Genomic DNA, 23049 nt, shown 5'->3' with positions numbered 1-23049 from the left:
CGTATGGAGGGGCCACTGCACAGGATCAGAAAAAGCAGCAGAAAGTTATAAACTCAGTCAGCTCCATCATGGGCAACTAGTCTTCCCAGCATCAAGGGCACATTCAAAAGATGATGCCTCAAGAAGCCAACACCCATCATTAAGGACCCCCATCACCCAGGACATGCCCTCTTCTCATTGTTGCCATCAAGGAGGAGGTACAGGAGCCTAAAGACACACATTCAATGTTTCAGGAACAGCTTCTTCCCCTCCACCATCAGATTTCAGAATGGACAATGAACCCATGAACACTACCTCACTTTTGTTTGCTCCCTTTTTGCACTACTTACTTAATTTAATTTTTACACATATTTCTTATTATTATTTATAGTTTTTAATTATTTTGTATTGCAATGTACTGCTGCCAGAAAACAACAAACTTCACGACATATGCCAGTGATATTAAACCTGATTCTGATTCTCAAGGGACATGCTTGTGTGGCTGTGCCCCCTGGTCCTAGACTCCCCCACTGTTGGAAAAATTCTCTCCACGTCCACTCTATCTAAACCTTTCAATATTTGAAAGGCTTCAGTGAGATCCCCTCTCCCATTCTTCTAAACTCCAGGGAGTACAGGCCCAGAGCCTTCAAATGCTCCTCATACATTCACCCTTTCGATCCTGGGATCATTAGTGTGAACTTCTTCTAGACCCTCTCCAATGCCAGCACATCCTTTCTTAATGAAGGGCCCAAATCTGCTCACAAATCTCCAAGTGCAGTTTGACCTACGTCATTTAGGACGTCCATCTCAGGGACCCCCAGGGGCAGTATCGCTCCCCGTGCATTGAAGAGTCAATCTGCACCTCTCAACACTCTCCGCTTTCACCTAAACCTCTGTAAGGACATGCTTTGTGTGACTACATGGATTTCCTCTGGGTGCTCCAGTTTCCTCCCATGTCCCAAAGGCGTTCAGTACATTTAGGGTGAGTGAGGTGTGGGCATGCTTTGTCAGTGGCAGAAGTGTGGTGACACCTCTGGTGCCCAGCACAACCCTTGCTGATTTTATTTGGCATCACTGACATTTTTCATTGTATGCTTTTATGTACGTGTGCCAAATAAAGCTAATCTATCTTTCTTTCTCTATTTCTTCCTTTCCCCTGACTTGAGTTGAGGGGGAAAGATTTGTAAGGGGCTTGTGGAGTAACTTCACCCAGAGGGGTGGTGTGTATATGGAACAAGCTGTCAGAGGAAGCATTTGAAGTAGGTACTATAACAATATTTAAACAGGTACATGGAAAGGTGTAGAGGCATGTAGGCCAGACACAAGCAAATGGAATTAGCTAAGGTAGGCATCTTGGTTGTTATGGACAGTTGGGCCAAAAAGCCTGTTTCTGTGTTGTATTTTTCTATGACTCTATAGCTAATGTGCTGGTTGACAGGTGCTCAAAGTTATGAATGCTCTTAACCAAATTCTTAATATTAAGCTATAGGAAAAAGTAATGGGGTTCTTCTGTGAGCTAGCATAGGAGTGATGCGCCAAATTGCCTCTCCCTAAGTTTCAAGGAAACCTACTGCATTAATGTGAAACATGGGAACTTTTTAACTCATCCTTGTTTTATGTGGTTTCCTTCACAAATAAAATTGGACCATCTCTGACTCCTCTTAGTACCTGCATTCTTGAACCTCCCTTAGGCACTGAGCTCACCGCAATCCCTTTCAGTGCTCGCCTTGCCATCAGCCACACAGAAAGAGAGAAGGAGTGAAATTGTATAAAGCTACAAAGGAGGCTTATCCACAGGCCGGGCTTACCTGAACTGTTGATGTTCCTTTGAGCTGCGGATCTTTGCTGCAAACCTCTCCGCCAGCTTGTCCAGGCTCCGCGAGTACTCCACCTCGATCTCCGCCTTCCTCCTGAAGAACTCCTGTAAATCCTGCAGAAGCTGGAGACGGGATTCCGATTGCTGCTCCAGGCATTTCAGCTGCTCCGCCAACTGTGCTCGGATCTCTACGAGAAACATGAAAGGCTATCGGTTAAAACCGGAAGGGGAGAAAGAAATGGAACAGTAACAAGTCAACAGCAACCTGGGATTCTGCAAAAATCTTTGAAATGAACCATTTTTGCTGTACATCAGCTTATTTATTAAATTCACCTCAAGGTTACATATGGTTACATATATGTACAATCATAGTAGATTTACTTTGACTTTGACCTATTTATGCACAGCAACATCCCACAAGTAGTGATGTGACAAATGATTAGGTAATATTATTCAAGTGTTTTTTGAAGCAAAGAATTTTAAACAGAACACTACAGGGGTGTCCTGATGTTTCTTCAAATTAGTGCAACAAGATCTATATTCACTGGGTTACCCAGGGAACGTCAGCTAACTTCTGTTCCAAAAGATCCTGACCCAATCAACCATACAAAACACACAAAGTGCTGGAGAAACGCAGCCAGTCAGGCAACAACAATGGAGAGGAATAAACAGTCAACGTTTCGGGCCAAGACCCTTCGTCATGATGGAAGTTCCTCCAGCATTTTGTGGGTGTTGCTCTGGATTTCTAGCATCTGCAGAATCTCCTGTGTTTAGTATCTATCATGCTCTTGGACTGGACTATGCCAGCTGGCATAGGACCATAAAACATAGGAACAGAATTAGGCCATTCAGCCCATCGAGTCTGCTTCATTATTCCATTATGGCTGATTTATTATCCCTTTCAACCCCAGTCGCCTGCTTTGATACATAACAAAATAAGTCTCTCAGGTGGGACTGGAATTTATAAATTCCTAATACAGAGGTATCAGGTATCCATCCGCTTAGTATGGCCGACAGCTTACACAGGAGGAGGTAATTCAGTTGAACAGAAAAGCTTTGCCCAGTTCTCCCCATACTTTCCACTCCAATTCATTGCTGATCAATTTACCCTTGTTCTCCTTTCTGATCCTGAACCGGTCAAGTTTTCCCAAGCTCTGTTTCCACAACTGCCAGCAGCCCACTGGGACCTGAGCCAAATGCCTATCCTTCATGACGAGCGATGGGGGTGGGGGGGGGGATCTATTCAGCCACAAGAGGCAACAGGCTAATTAGTGACAGAGGCAGCGAGCTCGTTAATGAGGAAAGGCAGCAGGTTCGTCAACAAATCCAGGCTAATCAACGACAAGAGGCAGCGCGCTGGACAATGGACAAGAGGCAGTGAAGCTGGTCAACAATGAGGGGCGGCAGGCTGGTCAATGACAAGAGGCAGCACACTAGATAACGATGAGAGGCGGCAATGATGAGAGTCGGAAGACTCTAACAGTGAGGTACAGAAGTGACGAGAGAGAGCAGGCTATTCAACAGCGAGTGGCAGCAGGTTTTCAGCGATGAGAGGTAGCAGGTTATCCAGGAGGATGCTTGAACAAGTCTTGTCCACAGCTGAGCTCTCTCCAGTTTCTGCCTGGTAAACTGCGTTGGTAGGAAGGTCTCTGGGTCCTGGCTGACTGTCAGTACCCCAACCCTGGGGTAGGAAGCTCAATCCTGCGGCTGTTGCGCCTCACCGGGATGGATCCACACTCAGGTGTTCCTGGGCGATGTGACTCACTGCTGCAACCAACTGTACGTGCTCTGTGCAATCACAGTCAAGGATGAAGAGGAATAAATTTTCAGAGTAAATGGGATGATGCATCATGGTCTTCCCCTTGACATGATGCATCACAAGGCCTGTTACCATGACAATGCCGCCTCCTTCTCACATTGCTTTGCTACATCAGTAGGCGGTATTCTGGAGGTGGGAATGGAAACTAGCATTCAATGAGCAAGAAAATGAGGGCTGGGGAGAGTGCAGCCATCACCATGGCTGCGCAAAGACACAAACACCCAGTGTCCTGAACCTCTGGAAATGGACCCTATGTTGGAGGCAATCCTGAAGGTAGGTAACATTGTAACTGACTCAGCTCCTCAACCCACATTGTTACAAATACCCTTACTCCAGCCATCCTCCTGTTCTTCACATTCCCAGAGAACACCTTGGGGTTTTCCTTAATCCAAGGCCTTCTCGTGTCCTCTTCCCGCTCTCCTAAGTCCATGCTTCTGCTCCTTGCTGGCTACCTTGTAACTCTCTAGAGCCCCATTCAACCTTTGCTTCATAAACCTTAAGTATGCTTCTTTCTTCATCTTGACTAGATGTTCCGCATCTCTTGTCAACCTTACATAGAAACATAGAAAATAGGTGCAGGAGTAGGCCATTCGACCCTTAGAGCCTGCACCACCATTCAGTATGATCATGGTTGATCATCCTGTACCTGCTTTCTCTCCATACCCCCTGATCCCTTTAGCCACAAGGGCCATATCTAACTCCCTCTTAAATATAACCAATGAACTGACCTCAACTGTTTCCTGTGACAGAGAATTCCACAGATTCACCACTCTCTGTGTGAAGAAGTTTCTCCTCATCTCGGTCCTAAAAGGCTTCCTCTTTATTCTTAAACTGTGACCCCTCGTTCTGGACTTCCCCAACATTGGGAACAATCTTCCTGCATCTAGCCTGTCCAATCCCTTTAGAATTTTATACGTTTCAATAAGATCCCCCCCTCAATCTTCTAAATTCCAATGAGTATAAGCCCAGTCGATCCAGTCTTTCTTCATATGAAAGTCCTGCCATCCCAGGAATCAATCTGGTGAACCTCCTTTGTACTCCCTCTATGGCAAGAATGTCTTTCCTCAGATTAGGGGATCAAAACTGCACACAATGCAGTTACCATTCTTTCCCTGCCTCAGTGGGACAAAGCGATCCAGAATCCCATGCAATTGCTCACTAAGCAGCCTCTAGTGTTCAAAGTAAATTTATTATTGAAGTACATATATGCCACCATATACAACCCTGAGATTCATTTTCTTGCGGGCATACTCAATAAATCCGGTAACTATAACAGAATCAAAGAAAGACTGCGCCAACTGGGCATACAACCACTGTTGTGTATGTCCCTGAGTACACCCTTTCACAATTTACTCTATCATATTCCTGTCTAATTGCAACATAACTCCCTTTTCCCCAATTAAATACTTTCCAATTCTGTCTGCTCCAAGCCTATAGTAAAGGTCAGGGAGTTGTGGTCACTGTTTCTGAAATGCTCACCCATTGAGAGATCTGACAGCTGGTCTGGTTCACAGCCTGGCACCAGATCCAGTCTGGCCTCTCCTCTAGTTGGCCTGCCTACATAGCGTGCCAGTAATCCTTCCCGGACACACCTAACAAATTCCATCCCATCTAAACCCTTTGCTCTGAGGAGATGCCAATCAATATTAGGGAAATTGAAGCCAACAACCCTGTTATTGTTGCACCTTTCCAAAATCTGTCTCACAATCTGTTCCTCAATGTCTCTGTTGCTATTGGGGAGTCTACAGAATACTCCCAATAGAGTGATTGTCCCCTTTCTGTTTCTGACTTACACCCACACTGCCTCAGTAGACAACCCCTCCATGATGTCCTCCCTTTCTGCAGCAGTAAATCCATTTTTCCCCTTCTAAATGTCTGCGGGGCCTGCTGGGAAGAGGGCCGCTGAGCATGCCTTGCAGAGGCTCACCTGCGTCAGTGCATGCTTAGGCTCATTCCTGCTGCTTGAGATGGGGGCTGAGCTTGCACTGCTGTGTGGAGGTCCCATACACCTCTCTGGCTGCAAACCAAGGCCCTACCAGCACCCTTGCATCTACGCATTTACTGCGCTCAGGGCACCATCTTCCACTGCTCCATGTGGAAGGCTGCCTGCATTGCTGAGTCAACTTCCTGCGTACAAAATACCTCTGGTTGCAGGTATCCAGCGCAATGCGCTTCAGTGATTAAGCATAAAGTGAGGTGCAGCTCAGGCTGTGAGTACGGTCTGCATTGGTTATAGATCTACACTACAGCTGCTACAAGCTGTCGCGCAAGATTACAGATTGCAGCTAGCCACTGTGACTCAATACTTCCACTGATAAGCTCACCACCTATGAACTGCAGGACTGCACCAACAACTGCAGTAGCTGACAGTCTTCAGAACCAGAATCAGCTTACTATCACTGACATACGTTGTGAAATGTGTTGTTTTGTGGCAGCAGTACAGTGTAATACATAAAGTACACTATAAATTATGGTAAGAAATATATATTTAAAAAATTAATAAGTAGTGCAAAAGAGAGAGCAAAAATAGTAAGATAGTGTTCATGGGTTCAGTGTTCACTTAGAAATCCGATGGGGTGGAGAAAAGGCTGATCCTAAAATACTGATCGTGTGCCTTCATGCTGATGGTAGCAATGAAAAGAGGGCACGTCCTCAGTCGTGGGGATCGTTAATAACGAGTGCTGCCTTTTTGAGGCATCTCCTGGTGAAGATGATGTCAGTGTTGGGTGGACCACTCCTGGTAGTGTGGGGGATCAGGGAAGTGGTGAGCACCCTCAGTGTCAAACACGTATAGCTACGATGACATAAACAAGGACACAAATGAAACCCATTTACAAACTTGTTTCTGTTTGAGTCACTGCCAAATAACAACAGATTGATAATGGTTTCCTTATTAAAAGACAGAGAATGGAGATTTGTGGTCTTGCTTCTGACAGCTTAATTTACTTGAAATCATTTTTAGCCTTTATTACTGCTGGAGATTCAAAACCAACATAGGACTCCATCCAAACAACAGTTCATCATGGATTTGATCATATTCACTGGTCTACATATCAACACAAACCTTAATTACTAAAACAGTACGTTTGCCTCCCTTTCCGCCAAACACTTCGCTGAATTATGTGTATTGATTTGACATTTCAATTGCACCCACTTGAGATTCTAATCAAGAAAACCACCATTATTTTCAATAATTTCCAAGTCAAACCAGTAAAGAGACAAACTTGCTGTTTCCCTGCTACTCTGCATTCTTAGAAATTCAACAATAATCGGCATGTCATCAAAGCCTGTCAAATCTCTACAGAAATTCAGCAGAAAGCGTTCTGACGGGTTGTGTCACGGCCTAGTATGGAATATCGGATATATGGGAACATCAGAGGCTACAGGAATGGTGGCCTCAGACAGTTCCAATGTGGACACAGCTCTCTTCACCACTGAAAACATCTACGTGACGTGATGTCTCAGGAATGTGAAATCCACCACCAGGGTGAAGCCCCCTTCTCAAAGCTGCCATCAGGCAAGAGACACAAGAGCCTGAAGACCCACAGCTCGAGGTTCAACAATAGTTTCTTCCCCACTGCCATCAGGCTCTTGAACAGATCTGAAAAACCCGAACATTTCTCTCAATTTACTCCAATGACATTATGTTTGTTTTTCTTTATGTTGTCATGTAGATTATATATAATTTATGTTAATTTAAATTGATGTTAATTTACATTTGTCACGTTTGTAACATATTGTTTCTGCAAAACGCCAACTGTCCTGACACTGGGTATGTATGTATGCCCACAGCAATAAATTTGAACACAATCCACCTCCTGCCCCCACCCAGGTTCTGCTACTGACTGTCATATCACAAATCCATTGAGTGAACAATGAAGAGAAAATCTACAGATGCTGGAAATCCAAGCAGCACAAACAAAATGCTGGAGGAACTCGGCAAAGAGAACAGTCGACATTTCGGGCCGAGACCCTTCATTAGGTCCTGACTGAAAGAAGCTACATAAAGTCTTCAAATTAGTCAGCTCCATCTTGGGTATTAGCTTCCGTAGCATCCAAGACATCTTCAAATCTTCAAGGAGCAGAGTCTCAGAAAGGCGTGTCCATTATTAAGGACCCCCACCATGCAGGTTCATGCCCTCTTCTCATTGTTAGTGTCAGGTAGGAGGTACAGAAGCCTGAAGGCACACACTCAGCGATTCAGGAACAGCTTCTTCCCCTCTGTCATCTGATTCCTAAATGGACGTTGAACCATGAACACTACCTCACTTTTTTATATATTATTTCTGTCTTGTACTATTTTAATCAAATTGTTTAATCTACATACTGTAACTGATTTCCTTTTTCTTTCTTTCTGTATTCTCATGTATTACATTGAACTGCTGCTGTTAAATTAATAAATTTCACGACATATGCTGGTGATATTAAACCTGATTCTGATTCTGGGTATCAGCATCTCTGAGGATCTATCCAGGTCCCAACACATTGACGGTGCTGCCACACCAGCGGCTATATTTCATTAGGAGTTTGAAGAGTTTTGGTACGTCACCACAGACATTCACAGATTTTTACAGGTGTAAGCCGTGGAGAGCATTCTAACTGGTCGCATCATCATCTGGTAGGGAGGGGCCACTACAGTTTTATTTAGGAACAGTTTTGTGGTGTGAGTGTGGACACAACCAGCTCTGAGACGCCAGGCAAGGTCATTTGATTCTAAACAATTGGTTTATTGATCATTACAGAATGTTTCTCTGGTGCTTCCCACTCCCTTCCCCTTTTCCCAAACTTTGATTCCTCTCTCCTTGCCCCCTTCCCACTCTCAGTCCACGATAGAGACCCACATCAGAATCAGGTTTAACATTGCTCACATATATCATGAAGTCTGTTTTTTTTCTGCAGCAGCGTTACAGTGCAATACATACAGTTACTACAGTACTGTGTAAAAGCCTTAGGCACCCGAGCTATAGATATGTGCCTAAGCCTTTTGCACAGTCCTGTATGTTAGTGATAATAAACTTGATTCTGATCTGTCTCTGGGGTTCTTCTCAAAAACGAGGACTCAGCATTTCTCTGATTCTTCAATGGAGACTCTGCTAAACAGTATTTGTGCAAGAAATGTCCAATGCAAATTCCCAGCAATTTTACCGGACCCTGCTCCCAAAGCCAGAGAAACAGCACACACAGGGTCTAATTTAGGAATAAGGGAAGAGTCAAGGGGATTATTTCACCAATGCTCATTTTTCTTTTTCCAATTTAGATTACAATTTTTAAATTGCCGTTAATAATCGCAGCATGTCCATGCCTGCTTTTTAAAATTATTTTATTCAATGATTCAGTCCTTCCATCTCAATGAATCCACACTGACAATGACCAGCAGCGGACCTAACACGTTAACCATTTGTCTTACCACAGATGCTGCCTGACCTTCTGAGCGTTTCCAGCATTCCCTATTGTTATTTCAGATTTTCATCATCTGCAGTGTCTTAATTTTCTAAAACCTGCGGCGTGGCAAACAGAGCTCGTCACTTCCTTCCATCCAAGGTAAACTGCGTGGGGTTGCATTATAGGGTGTGTGTTGGTGCAGTGGATAACCAACCAGACCAGTAATCCCGAGACCAAGAGTTCAAATCCCACCATGGCAGTTGTGGAATTTAAATTCAATTAATCATCTGATATTTTAAAAAAAGCTATTCATACACTCTGTGGCCACTTTATTTGGCCACTGGATTGGACGGAAATTTTTAATCTGGCTCGAAGTCCACTCCAGCAGTGGGTGACATGGCTGTGTTTGCATTCTTGAGAGTATGTTTCACCAAATTCTTCAGGATACTGCAAAAACATCAGAACGTTCAAGTTACAGGCTGTCGATTGCAGCCCAGAGAAAGTACAATTAGCAAAATAGTCAGTAGTGCCTGCAAAATATCACCATCTTGGAAAGATGGAAATCTAATCGGCCAATCATGTGGCAGCAGCTCAATGCACAAAAGCATGAAGATATGGTCGAGAGGTTCAGACCAAACATCAGAACAGACCAGACTATGTAACAGCTTCTTCCCCCAAGCCATCAGACTCCTCAATACCCAGAGTCTGGACTGACACCAACTTATTGTCCTCTACTGTGCCTATTGTCTTGTCTATTATTTATTGTAATGCCTGCACTGTTTTGTGCACTTTATGCAGTCCTGGGTAGGTCTGTAGTCTAGTGTAGTTTTTTTCTGTGTTGTTTTTATGTAGTTCAGTGTAGTTTTTGTACTGTTTCATGTAGCACCATGGTCCTGAAAAACGTCGTCTCGTACCAGCAGTTACGGTTGAAACGACAATAAAAAGTGACTTGACTTGACGTGAACTGTGATCTAATTGACTTTGACCATGGAAGACTACTGATGCCAGACAGGGTGGTTTGGATGCCTCAGAAACTGTTGATCTCCTGGGATTTTCAAGCACAACAGTCTCTCATTTAAAGGGAATGGTGCAAAATACAAAAAAATCCACTGAGTAGCAGTGAAAATGCCCTGTTAATGAGAGAGGTCAGAGGAGAATGGCCAGACTGACTCAAGCTGACAGGAAGGTGACAGCAACTCAAAGAACAAAAAAGGCAACAACAGAGCCAAGCAGACGAGCTTTACTGAACCCACAACACATCGCACCTTGGATGGGCTACAGCAGCAGGTGGCCACTGAGGGTAACCTCTGACCTTTCACCTTTGCCACACTGAAAGTAGATCTGAGAAGGTGTAAGCTGACTAACCTGCTTTGTTACTTGGACAACATGCAGGACCTCTACATGAGAGAAAATGCAGTTATGCGCTAGAAATCAATTGGTGCTAATTACAGGCGATGATTTGGAAACGCAGAATTGGCAGGGACGAGGCTGGGGTGTGGGTTGGCATAGGCAACACTGGGCAACAGGCAATATTGTTTCTAAATAAACCCACTGCTATCCGACTGGAGGACTTGTCACATTGCGTACAAACAGAGCCGCAGGCGGCAGCAAACCGGTGGAGTAGCGAAGGGTTCGGAACTGATGGTTTAGATTTTCAAATGTTTGGACAGAGGGAGATTAGACGCGAAGGCCCATCACTTGGAAGAAGACAACAGTTTGGCTCACGTTGATTATGAAACTTTAAGGGAGGTGGTCAGAGGAAGGCCCGAATGTTGGCAGCGTTTGTGCGTGTTGGCCACATGGGTGTCCTTGGGTGGCTGGGAGAGTTTGTTACCATGCTGTATCTCTAAATAAAGGAATAAAACCAAGCAACAGACATCCTGTTCCATGATGGAAGGCTCAATGAAGTGGAACAGCCTCTGTGCTTACATACCATGTCTGCAAGCAGACTATAGGCAGGTTTAGCCAATGACAAAATATGCAGTATGTTTCTGGTCCTGAGGGTTGTCAAACTTCATAAAACAAGTGTGAATGTTTCAAACTTCATATGACAAGTTAAGAGGTGGCGTTAACAGTTTGCCCTCCAGATGGGAGGATGCTGAACTGACCCGTACGGCGCCCTGCTCGCTCTCACAGCAGGGTGTTGGTGGCTGAGCAGACGAAGGGCTCCAGGGAGCTGAACAGAGATGTACACCACAGCTCAGAGAGCTTTCTCAGTGTTTCACACAGCTCCGTGCAGATGGAGGTGCAGGTACTGCGACTGTGGTCGCTGAAAAATGCAGCCAACACATATCAATTCATCCAGGCAATGCATGGATGTGTAATGTACCCTGTTGAAGTAAACTGGCGTGGCATAGCAGAGAATCGTATTACAGGGTGACAAAAGAACACTCACTCGCGCCCAGTACTTAAGTTCTGATGCAAGTTTTCAAATGTCATCTTCATCAAAGGAATGTTCCCTGTACTCACTGGAGTTTAGAGGAATGAGGGGGATCTCCCTGAAATGTTCTGAATATTGAAAGGCCTAGCTAGAGTGGACATGGACAAGAATGTTTCCTACAGTACGGGGAATCTGGGGCACCAGCTCAAAATACAAGGATATCCCTTTAGAACAGGGATGAGGAGAAATTTCTTTAGCCTGTGGACTAAATTGCCACAGACAGGTGTGGAGTCCAAGTGATTGGGTATATTTAAAATAGAAGTTGATAAGTGCTTGATGCCGAAGGTTACAGGGAGAAGGCAGAGAATGGAATTGAGAGGGATAATAAATCAGCCATGATGGAATGGTGCAGCAGGCTCGATGGGCTGAATGGCTTGGTTTTGTCCCTAGGTCACTGCACTTCTGCACGTGACGATAAAATTGACTCGAGAGCCGTTGGGCTTTGGTGTAACGCCACTTTCGGGGGGCAGCGCTGCCAAAACACCTTGCAGTGGACTGACGAGAACACTGGACCATGGGACACAAGACTCTCTAGTGAGGCCCAACCCCACTGGGTGGCACAACGCTTTACAGCCCCAGCTGTAAGTTGGGGACCCCCACTGCTGCCTGCGAGGAGTTTGTCTGTTCTCTCTGTGGGTTTCCTCCAGGTGCTCCGGTTTCCTCCCACATTCCAAAACCATACGGTCAAGGTTAATGTGGCAACACTTGCGGGCTGACCCCAGCACAACCCTCATTGATTTGATTTGACGCAAAAGGACACATTTCCCTGTGTGTGCTTCAATGTGACAAATGCAGCAAATCTTTATTTCTTCACCTTGATCACCGTTGTCTCACTCAGAGTCAGGCACTGAGCTACAGGAGAACCACACTGACTCACAACGTGTGACTGATAGAGGCAACACACGTTCATTGGGTTCTCTGAACATCCCGGGCAGTGACCGCCCTGTCCTTTTGGAATCCAGCACTGCTGGGCTTTACACGAGGCAATCAGGATCAAACACCAGCATCCCTTCTCCCATTCAAATTCAATGCACATCGCCTTAATTATCTGCTTGGGTGGAAGCTCTCCTCCAGGCAGCTACAGTCACAATACCGCGAGGCCCCTAACAGAAGCCATAGGCTCACTCGCTTCCTGAACTCCGACCCTGGGGAGCCGTGCAGCAGTTGCTAAACAGACGCTTGTGTGCGATTTAATGCGCGTGAGATGCAGACTTCCCAGCCTCTGCAGCGTCGCAATTAAATCAGCAGAATGTTGTTCACGGAAGCTGAGCATTTCCCCTACTCCCCCACCCTCGCTGTCCTGCATGCAAATTTAAACCAGATGTTTACTGCAAAAAAAAACCTAAAGGGCTGAGGGCAAGTGGATAAAAGTTGGATAATTAAAGAGCCAGCTGTCTTCTTCATTTCCAAACCCTGCTTATTAGTTTTAATTTCATTTTGCCTGGTCATTTAGATGTGAGCTTTTGAAAATGGCTGCTTGGGGAGAAAGTGTCGGTACGGGGCTTCCATGACAGAGCACGCCTGTCAGTCAATGGCAGACCTCTGATCCGAGGCTTTGGCCCTTCCCTCCTCCCCACCTGTGCCGCAGATTCCCAGCCACTGCAGTCCCAGCACAATCCCATCGTCCTGAAGGTCTGGGCTGTTGCAGTGTGATCGTGCTGCCCCATACGCTCCTGCTTACCGAGAACGTGCCAGCTTCTGCTCAGCAACCCTTCCAAAGCCCTGCTGCCCAACACGCCTATACCGGCTCCCACAAATATGCCAGAGATTTTGCAGATGCTGGAAATCCGGAGCAACAAACACAAAATTCCTAAAGAACTCGGCAGGCCATGGGGAAGATTAAACAGTCAACGTTTCCGACAGGGAAGCTTCATCAGATCTGATGAAAAGTTTCAGCCCTAAACATCAACTATTTATTTCCTCTCCATAGATGCTGCCTGACCTGCTGAGTTCCTCCAGCATTTTGTGATATTAAAGTTCTGTTCCCTCAGGGAATTGCTCATTCCAATCACAACTATGACAGGAATGGAACAGAGCAGAAGGAGCAAATCTTCCCACCTGGTTGCGGGTAGGAACAGGACTAGCATGAGGGGAAAATTCTGCTCAATGGCATCTATCATATGAAGGTGCTGAAGGTAGGGGGAACAGGCCAGGGCCTGGCTTTGTGACTGGTTATGGGTCAAAGTACTATTGAGTGAGGTGGTTTGTTCTGGTCCAGTGGTGCCTATACCATTTGCAGAGGGTTGTAAACTCAACCAACACAGGCACTAGCCTCCACACCATCGGGGGCATCTTCAGATGGAGATGCCTCAAAAAGGCGGCATCTATTATGAAAGACCCCCACCACCCAGGACATGCGCTCTTCTCATTACCACCATCAGGGAGAAGGTACAGACGCCTAAAGGCACACACTCAACATTTCAGGAACAGTTTCTTCTCCTCTGCCATTGAATAATTCACAAACCCATGAACACTACCTCACTATTTTTGCTCTCTTCTTGCACTACATATTTTTTTTAACATATATTTCTTTTTGGAATTGATAGCATATTTTATGCACTGCTGCTGCAAAACAACAAATGTCATGACATATGCCAGTGGTAGTAAATCTGATTCTGATGAAGGATAGACAAAGGAAGGTTTGGGGTTTATAAGCCTGTCTGAGTAGATAAATCAGGCCAGGAATCTATACAAATTCCAGGTGCCCAGTGTTTCACAAGGCCAGGCTATAAACTGCAGTAATTTATAATTTTACAAATGGGTGCAATCAACAGTGACGAGGTTCTGTCTGCAGTAATGATGAAAGAATCACCTCAAAGAGTCCTGCAGCGCACAGCGGGCAGGAAATAATCAACATGGACACTACCCACCCAGCGAGCTGTCTTTTCCAAAAACTCCCATCTGGAAAGCGCTATACATCTATTAAAACAAAAACGTCATGACATCTTAAAAGTTCCTCCTGCAGGCAGTTAATTTGATCAACCATTTGAGTTAGTTCTACCAACCCCTTTATCTATAACCCTGTTCTTGCACTATAAACACCTTAAACCACTTTTTATTATGTTGTTTACACTGTACATACATCTGGTTTTATGCATTTATGCACATTTGATTCCATATCTGTGCTTTATTCCCCACCTTTATTTGTATATAATTCTTCGTTCTTTATAATTGTGGAATGTTGATTTTTGTTGAATGTTGCACCAACACACCACAGCAATGCCAGTATATGATGAATAAAGTTAACCCCTGATCCTCAAAGCAGCCCTTCAGTCCATCGAGTCCATACTGTCCTTAAAGCACCCATTTATACTTAATTCTACATCAATCCCATTTCTTTCTCCCTACACAGGAAAAGAAAAGATCCTAGACTATTCTCTGGTTTTGAAAGGTCCTGACAGAGTGAAAATAGAGAGTATATTTCCTCACTAGGAATGTCTAGGATCTGAGGGCACAGCCTCAGAATAAAAGAAGGTCAAATCATTGTAAGCATTTAAGATAGATTCAGATTCAGTTTATTGTCATTTAGAAACCACAAATGCAATGCAGTTAAAAAATGAGACAACGTTCCCCCAGAATGATATCACAGAAGCACATGACAAAACAGAATACACCAGAAAATCCACATAACGTTTGGCAATCCCCAATCCAGAGTCCGGAGAGGCTGCTGCCTATTAATATCGCGCTACCGTCTTAGCGCGTTCCCCGGAAAGGAGCTCCAAATCCACCAGACAAACAAGACCAAAAACTAAAGCTACAAGACCCGCACAAAACCACATAGTTACAACATATAGTTACAACAGTGCAAACAATAGCATAATTGATAAAAAAACAGACTATGGGCACAGTAAAAATAGTCCAAAGATGTTAAAGGACTCTATATTTAAGAGAAATTTGGATAGATACAAGGATGAGAGGGGGATGGAGGGTTATGGTCCAGGGATTAGGCAGAATAATTGTTCGACATGGACTAGATTAGCCAGAAGGCCTACTTCTGTGATGTAGTGTTCAATAACGATGACTCTTGCCAGGTTCTTGACTGATAAGGGGAGAATTGTTGATTAAAGGTCAATTCAGCATAAGATGAGTGTGGGACAGTGTCTCAGAACTCCAGCACCCCAGGTTCAATCCTGACCTGTGTGTGGAGTTTGCACCTTCTCCTCATGACCATGGCATGTTTCCTCCCACATCCCAAAGACGTATGAGTTGATAGGTTAATTGCTTCACTGTAAGTTGTCCCTAGTGATAGAATCTTGGGGTTGGAGGCAGTTGATGGGAATGTGGGGAGAATAAAGTGGGATTAATGTAAGTGGATGCTTTATGAACAGTGTGGATTTAGTGGGCTGAAAGGCTTGTTTCAATGCAGTACGATTGTGATGTTTCTGTGGACAGAACCTTGGAGCTTTTTCTGCCACGATGCATTACACCCAGCTATAACATTAGAAATTTCTGTAGTTTATACCAAGCATTGTGAAACTCTAGGGGCACCTGGAATTTGGATTGTTTCTGGTCTGATTGAAAGCTGCTGTTCAGGCTGCACTCGTACGCTCAGGGTTTCCCAAGGGTCTCTGGCTTTTCTTCAATTTCCACAAACTTACACATTAATTCAGGTCCCAAGAGGCCTGGATGCCCGTCAAAGCCAATCCAGGACACGCTCCTGCACCAAAGCATAGTCATCGGCATTTAGAAGCTTGAAGGGTGAATTTATTGAAACCTAATAGGTCTTTAAGGGTCATGACATCATAGATGATAAAATGTTCCCACAAATGATTGACAGGACCACTTTGCAGGAAAAAGACTGCAGTCATTTAAACCAGAAATTGGTGAATTTCTGGTGTCGTGGAGACCGACTCATTAGGATGTTCAAAGAGAGGTGGATGGGTGAATATTGAGCAAACAGAGGACTATGGGAATCTGATACAGAAGAGGAGATGAGGCCTGGGGTATATTAACCACAATCAAATTGACTAGCAGGACAGGTCTGAGGGCCTGCACGGCCTACTCCTGCCCCCATTTTCTAATTTAGAGAACTAGCCACAACACTGTGCTCCTGTAAATCAGGAACTTGGGGACTGTATAGAGTACCGACTGGGCAAAGACGAGAGATGTGTCTCATTAGAGTGGGTGTGTCTACGTAACTCCTCTTAGGGAAGAAGCAGTCTCAATATCACCTCCTCCGACAGCTGGCAACCTCACTCTGAGTACCGAATAACCTTTTGCATCTAGGGGGTTGTTGAAATAGATTGATGGGTAAGTGTAAATTGTAGAGGGAGCTTTACTCTGTATCTAACCTGTGCTGTCCCTACTCTTAGAAAAACAAGTTTATTAAATATATTACAACACTACAAACTACAACAATAAGTCAAATACCTTACAATATTTAATAGTTAATATTAACTCGCTTTAGTTTGTTATTTATGTGTGATTAATCTATAGATTTGATCTTTACCTTCCTATGTGTTATGTGTGTTGTGTGTACTGCTGTGCTTTACACCCTGGTTCTGAGAAACATTAGGGAACACGAGTGAATCTGCAGACCTCAACGGAGGTCTGTGAGTTGATACCCCTGCCCCCCCCCCCCCTTACCCCATCCCTATCTATAATTTTAGTCTGGTTCTCTTTCTCTCTTTTATTCCCCCCTCACTATAATCTCCCCCCAGCCCTACCTTTCTTTCTCTTTTATTTCCCATAATTCTCCACCTTCCCCCAGCCCATTTCCCTTCAGCCTATCACTTCCCAGCTCTCTACTTCATCCCTCCCCCCACTTCTTATCCCCCCTCCACCATCCCATGTTACTTCACTCCTGATGAAGGGTTTCGGCCCGAAACATCGTCACTACCTCCTCCTATAGATGTTGTCTGGCCTGCTGAGATCTGCCAGCATTTTGTGTTTTTATTCCAAGAAACATTGTCTAGTTTCTATGTTATATACCTGTATATAGTTAAATGACAATAAACTTGCCTTGAACAATAATTAACTAATAGCTAAATTAAAATACCTCCTTCCTGATCCAGGATACAATTCAGTCTCTGTGATGCCCATCTCCATGATGCCCGGGGCTGCCATCCGTTCCTAGAGATACCCAGTCACAAACATTCTCACAGGTGGAGCCCTCACTGCCTGCCTACCTGCTTCCATGACCAGTTTGACCAAGCTCAAGAACAAGACAATGAGGACACCTCCTTCTACCCATCACCCTCTGCACTGGGTGACCAAATATTACTTGGGGGGGGGGGGGGGAGAGGGACTAATGTGTAAGCAGGAGGAGCAGCTAAAACAGGGGCTGCAGCCTCACACTCCGCGAGCGTGTGATACACAGCCTCTTCCAGCCTACAGGGGTGACAAGCGGATGGGAGATTTGGATTCAGGTTTGCTTACCACATTTACATCGAAGCACACAGTGAAATGTATTGTTTCCATTAGCAACCAACACAACCCGAGGATGTGCTGGGGGCAGCCCACAAGTGTCACCACACATTCTGGTGGCAATCCAGCCTGCCCACAAACCTCAGCAGAATAACACAGAAGAAAACAACAAGAGCAAAAACAAGCCTTGTTCCTCCCTCCTAGCCAGGCACATACACAGTCCTTTAACCCCCCCAGCACAGGCAGTCTTCCTGGGCCTCCAGCATCTAGTCTTCAGCGGATCTGTGGATCCACAGACATTGGGCCTTCAGCTTCCCTAGCAGACCTGCATTGATCCAGACACTAAAAACAACACTCTCTTCCATCCAAAGAAGGCAGCAGGCACACGGAAGCACCAGCTACCGGCCCTCTCCAAGTCATACACTCTCCAGACAGGGAAATTTATCACTGGCCCTTCACTGTTGCTGGATCAATTGAGAAACTCCCTCACCAACTGTACTATGTGACCACCTTCACCAAAAGGACTGCAGGGGTTCAGGAAGGCAGCTCGCCAGGGACAGGTAGAGCTGAAGAACAGAAGCCAGCAAAGTCCAAAAGGAAAAAGGAGCAGGATTAGACCACTCGGCCCCTCCATCTTGTCCTACATTCACAGTATGACCATTGCTGATTAATACTGGACTCACAGCTGTGCCAGTTACCCACAGAACCCTCAATGCCTTGCTCTTTCAAATATACATCCATCTCCACCTTAAATATATCGATTGACCTGACCTTCACAACCCTCAGGGGCAGAGAATTCCAGAGCTTCACGACTCCCTGAAAGAAGAGGTTAGGGCGCACTCAGTTTTGTAACAATATCCCCTTGTTTGAGACACTCCCACTAGTGGAAACATCTCAATATCTACCCTGTCAAGTCCACTTAGGATCACATATAGTGTATTTGAGCACGATTACCCCTCTTTCTTTTAAACCCTAAGGAACATAGACCCAAATTGTCCAGCCTCTCTTCGTGAATTTTGAATATGCCCATAAAAATAAAATCTTTTTTCTGCTAAACATTGGGCTCCAGCAGTGTCAATGTCAGCCTGCCAGCTGTACCATTGCTCGCTCAGATGAATGAACTGATGGTCAGGGTGCCTAATTTGATTGAGCACATACAGCTTTGAAAAATGTGGCCTCCTTCCAGAGTTGTCCCTATAATCTACCGCAGATTCCTCTCCAATACGGGAATCAATTTTCAACTCTAGAAGACCAAGTGCACGTGAAAAATCTGCCAAATGGAATTCATAATAGGGAAGGGAGAGAGGGAAGGAGGGGTGGTGGGCCAGGGCAGGCCTGGCGTTAGGAGCTGGGCCATGGCTGAGAGCACTGTGGGAAAGTGGAGCATAATCGAAGACAGTTGGGTAACGTGTGCTGGTCATGGCAAGAACATCAGGATTAAGAAAGATCAACAAAATACAGGTGCTGCAAGCTCAAAATAACAAACAGAAAATGCTGCAGACATGTGACATAGTACGCACAACCCACCCCATCACAGGCACAACGCTCCCTGCCACTGACAGCTTCTCCAGGAGGCGCAGTCTCAGGAAGGTGGCATTTATCATCAAGCACCCACGCTCTGTGTTGGTCACAGGTATCGACCTTTAAGCTAAGCTTCACTTCACTCTGCATTAAAATGCAAGTATGGTCTTGCCCCTCTCCCCCATCACCTGGATCTACCGCTCCCCGCTAGCTCTTGCTCCACATCTTTACCGCCACCTTTTTATACTCTCTACTTCCCCTCTTTCTTCCTAGTCCACATAAAAGTCTCAGCCTTAAGCCATCGACTGTTCATTCCCCTCCGTAGATGCTGCCTGACCAGCTCCAGCATTTTATGTGAGTTGCTCTGGATTGCCAGCGTATGTAGAAACTTGTGTTTATGATTTCCAGCATTCCCTGCTTTTATTTTACAATTCTTCAGTACTTTTAAAAGCTGTAGATGAATCCTTTTGTCTCTGCATATCTTTAAGCAAGATATCCTTTTATTTCTCTCTTCCAAAGGAAGTTTATTCAGTGATTACAGCATCACATTATTAAAATATTGCAATATTCCACTATTCAAACAACTTGAAGTCAATGGCTTCAAATTATAACTTGGTCATTTCTATCCACAATGCACTTGAGATCCCGTGAAACCCACAGCGTGGATAACTTCACTCACCTCAACTCTGAACTGATTCCACAACCTATGGACTCACTTTCGAGTACTCTACAACTCATGTTCTCAGTGTTTTTTAACTTGCTCAATTTGTCTTCTTTTGTACATCAGATGTTTGTCAGTTTTTACTTATGTATGATATATCATACATTCTATTGTATTTCTTTATTTTCCTGTAAATTCCTGCAAGAAAATGAATCTCAAAGTATATGTACTTAAAGTATAATAACATTACTTTGACAAGTCCTGAAAGGCCTTCAGTGCACCCATGGACACCACACGCTCTTTCTCCAGGGACACACAAGCTCGGACATCACCCCAGAAGAGGGGCAGGACATTGGCTCGGCTCGGCCATGCCCAGGAATAAACCATCCAGGAGATCAGCCAATTGAAGCTTTTGGTTTGTGTGACATGGGTTTGGTCAATGTACCATGTGTTTATACAGTAGATTGAGCTTCTGCCATATGATTGGCTGATTAGATATTTGCATTATGAGTAGGTGTACATGATAAAGCTGCCACTCAGTGTACTTTCCAGTGTGACCCATCCAATGTTAACAGCATTCATCACCATGTTACTTGCAGGACTAAATCTAATCACAGGTTCTTCCACTTTACCAATTGAAAGCATGGCTTAAAGAGGCACTGCTGTTCCCCAGAACAGACACTGTGAAAGCTGTCCCTCCTCACTATCAGGATGTATGCTCAGTGGCCACTTTATTAGGTACACCTGTACAGCTGAACACTTGCTCGTTAATGCAAATATCTAATCAGCCAATCATGTGGCAGCAACTCAATGCGTAAAAGCATACAGAATTGATCAAGAGGTTCAGCTGTGGCTCAGACCAAACATCAGAATGGGGAAGGAATGTGATCTAAGTGACTTGGAAAGTGGAATGACTGTTGGTGCCAGATGGGGTGGTTTGAGTACCTCATAAATTGCTTACTCCCAGGGATTTCTATGCACAACAGTCTCTAGCTTTTACAGAGAATAGTGTGAAAAACAAAAAAAAACAAATCTAGTGAGTGGCATTCTTTGGGTGAAAATGCCTTATCACTGAGCGAGATCAGAGGAAATTGGCCATACTGGTTCAAGCTGACAGGAAGGTGACAGTTACTCAGATAACCACACGCTACAACAGTGGTGTCAGAAAAGCATCTCTGAACACACAGCATGTTGAATCTTAAAATGGATATGGACTACAGCAGCAGAAAATGACAAAAATACACTCAGTGGCCATTTTATTAGGTGCAGGAGGTTACTGCTATATGATCCAAATATTGCCCCTTTCCTCTCTTAAGTTACCATGAATCAATCAACAATTATCTGAGAAAAAAGATTATTTTTTTCTCTCTCAACGGTTGTAATTTCTAAATTTGAAATGTGTTTAAACAATATGAGAATAAACTCTAAAAATTTGCAACAACTAAAGATACCTCACAAATTTGCTATTTTAGTTTTAAGAGTTCACTTATTGGATTTTTACTGGTGCCCAGCTTGGACAGTCATGTTAACATGTAATTGTCACCTGGAAGTATGTGAACAAATTTCCCAGCTCACACCACAACAACTCAGTTCTTCCTTAAATTGTTCTGAGGTGACGAGCAATCTGCTGGAGGAAAGTCAACAATTAATTTCCTCAAGTGTGCTCGACCCGCTGAGTTCTTTTAGCAGATGGTTTGTTATTTCAGATACCGCTTACGTCTTTATCCTGTGGGGAGCTCAGCACTTATATTTTTTTCATATTGACGTCGTGTAGGATTGTTAGGGTGGGAGAGTCTCACCTTTAGTTCTCCACAGAGCGAAGCTTTAGTGCGATCAGTACACTTTAAGGTGACTGGAAGAAAATTTAAGGAGATGTCAAAAGTAGGATTTTTGCAATGGTGCCTGGAATGCAAGTCAGAGGATGGTAGTAGAGTTCAAAAGTTCAAAGCTCAAAGTAAATTAATTACATGTATATCATCATATATAACCCTGAGATTCATTTCCTTGTAGGCATACTCACTAAATCTATAGAATAATAACCAAAATCAGTGAAAGACTGCCCAACTTGGGTGTACAACCAGAGCACAGAAGACAACAAACTGAACAAATACAAATAAAAGAAATAATAATAATAAATAAATGAACAATAAATATTGAAGAGTCCTTGAAAGTGAATACATTGGTTGTGGGAACACTTTAACGAACGATGGGTCAAGTGAAGTTATCTGCTTTGGTTCAAGAGCCTGATGGTTGAGGGGCAGAGGCTGATACAATTGGGACATTAGATTGATGTTAGGATTGACGTCAAGGGACAATAGATTGTTAGACTAGAGGGTTATGGTCTGTGTAGGACCGAAGGTTTAGACCATAAGATCATAAGACATAGGAGCAGAATTAGGTCATTTTATCCATTAAGTCTGCTCTGCCATTCCATCATGGCAGGTTAAGAGGTTGGAAAAACATCATCGGCTGAAGGGCCTGTAATGTGCTGTAATGTTCTATGTTCTTAGTAAAATTTCACCTGTCATTCCTTTGTCCTCTTTCCCATTTGATCCAGGTTCTGTTGTAAACTTTGTCACTGTCCACCACATCACCAGTTTTGGTGTCATCTGTAAATCAAGCAGCCTACATTCGCACCCAAGTCATCAAAAATGACCAACAACAGGGTACCCAACACTAAACCACCACTGGCCTCCATTATGAAAATCAACCCTGAATCACCACTCTTCAACTCCTTTCACCAAGACAAGTTTTGTATCTAATTGACGAGCTCACCCTGGATCTCATGTAGTTGTACCTTACGGATCAGCCTGCCACGTGGAACCAGCCTTTGCTAAAGACAACATGGACACTGTCCGCAGGCCTGCCCTCTTCGATCCTCTTGGTCACCTCTTCAAATTAGTGAGACATGATTTCCCAAACACAAAGCCATGCTAACCATCCCTAATCAGCCCTTGCCTTGTCAGATGGTTAGATATTAGCAGGAGTCCAGAGCACTATCACCAGCCCACCTCCGACCAGCCTCATACCAGATATCTAGTGTGGCACGGGAGCAGACAACCAAC

General features: G+C 44.4%; 1 protein-coding gene across 3 annotated transcripts in view; it reads right to left on the bottom strand.

The window, feature by feature from the left end:
* The window catches only part of srgap3 (SLIT-ROBO Rho GTPase activating protein 3), a 275811-nt gene that overhangs the window by 177667 nt on the left and 75095 nt on the right, over positions 1-23049 (bottom strand). For 2 of the 3 annotated variants that reach the window (XM_073072507.1, XM_073072509.1), the window contains exons 1-2: positions 2904-3171; positions 1788-1983 (exon numbers count right to left, since the gene is read on the bottom strand). In XM_073072507.1, the coding sequence (XP_072928608.1) occupies positions 1788-1983; positions 2904-3006 (299 nt within the window). In that variant the 5' untranslated portion in view covers positions 3007-3171. Of the gene's footprint in view, positions 1-1787; positions 1984-2903; positions 3172-23049 lie in introns of those variants that run through there. The other variant, XM_073072508.1, reaches the window with a different exon arrangement.

The sequence above is a fragment of the Hemitrygon akajei genome, chromosome 19 (assembly GCF_048418815.1).
Source record: "Hemitrygon akajei chromosome 19, sHemAka1.3, whole genome shotgun sequence".
NCBI lineage: Eukaryota > Metazoa > Chordata > Chondrichthyes > Myliobatiformes > Dasyatidae > Hemitrygon > Hemitrygon akajei.
This window is presented reverse-complemented; position numbering and strand designations above follow the sequence as displayed.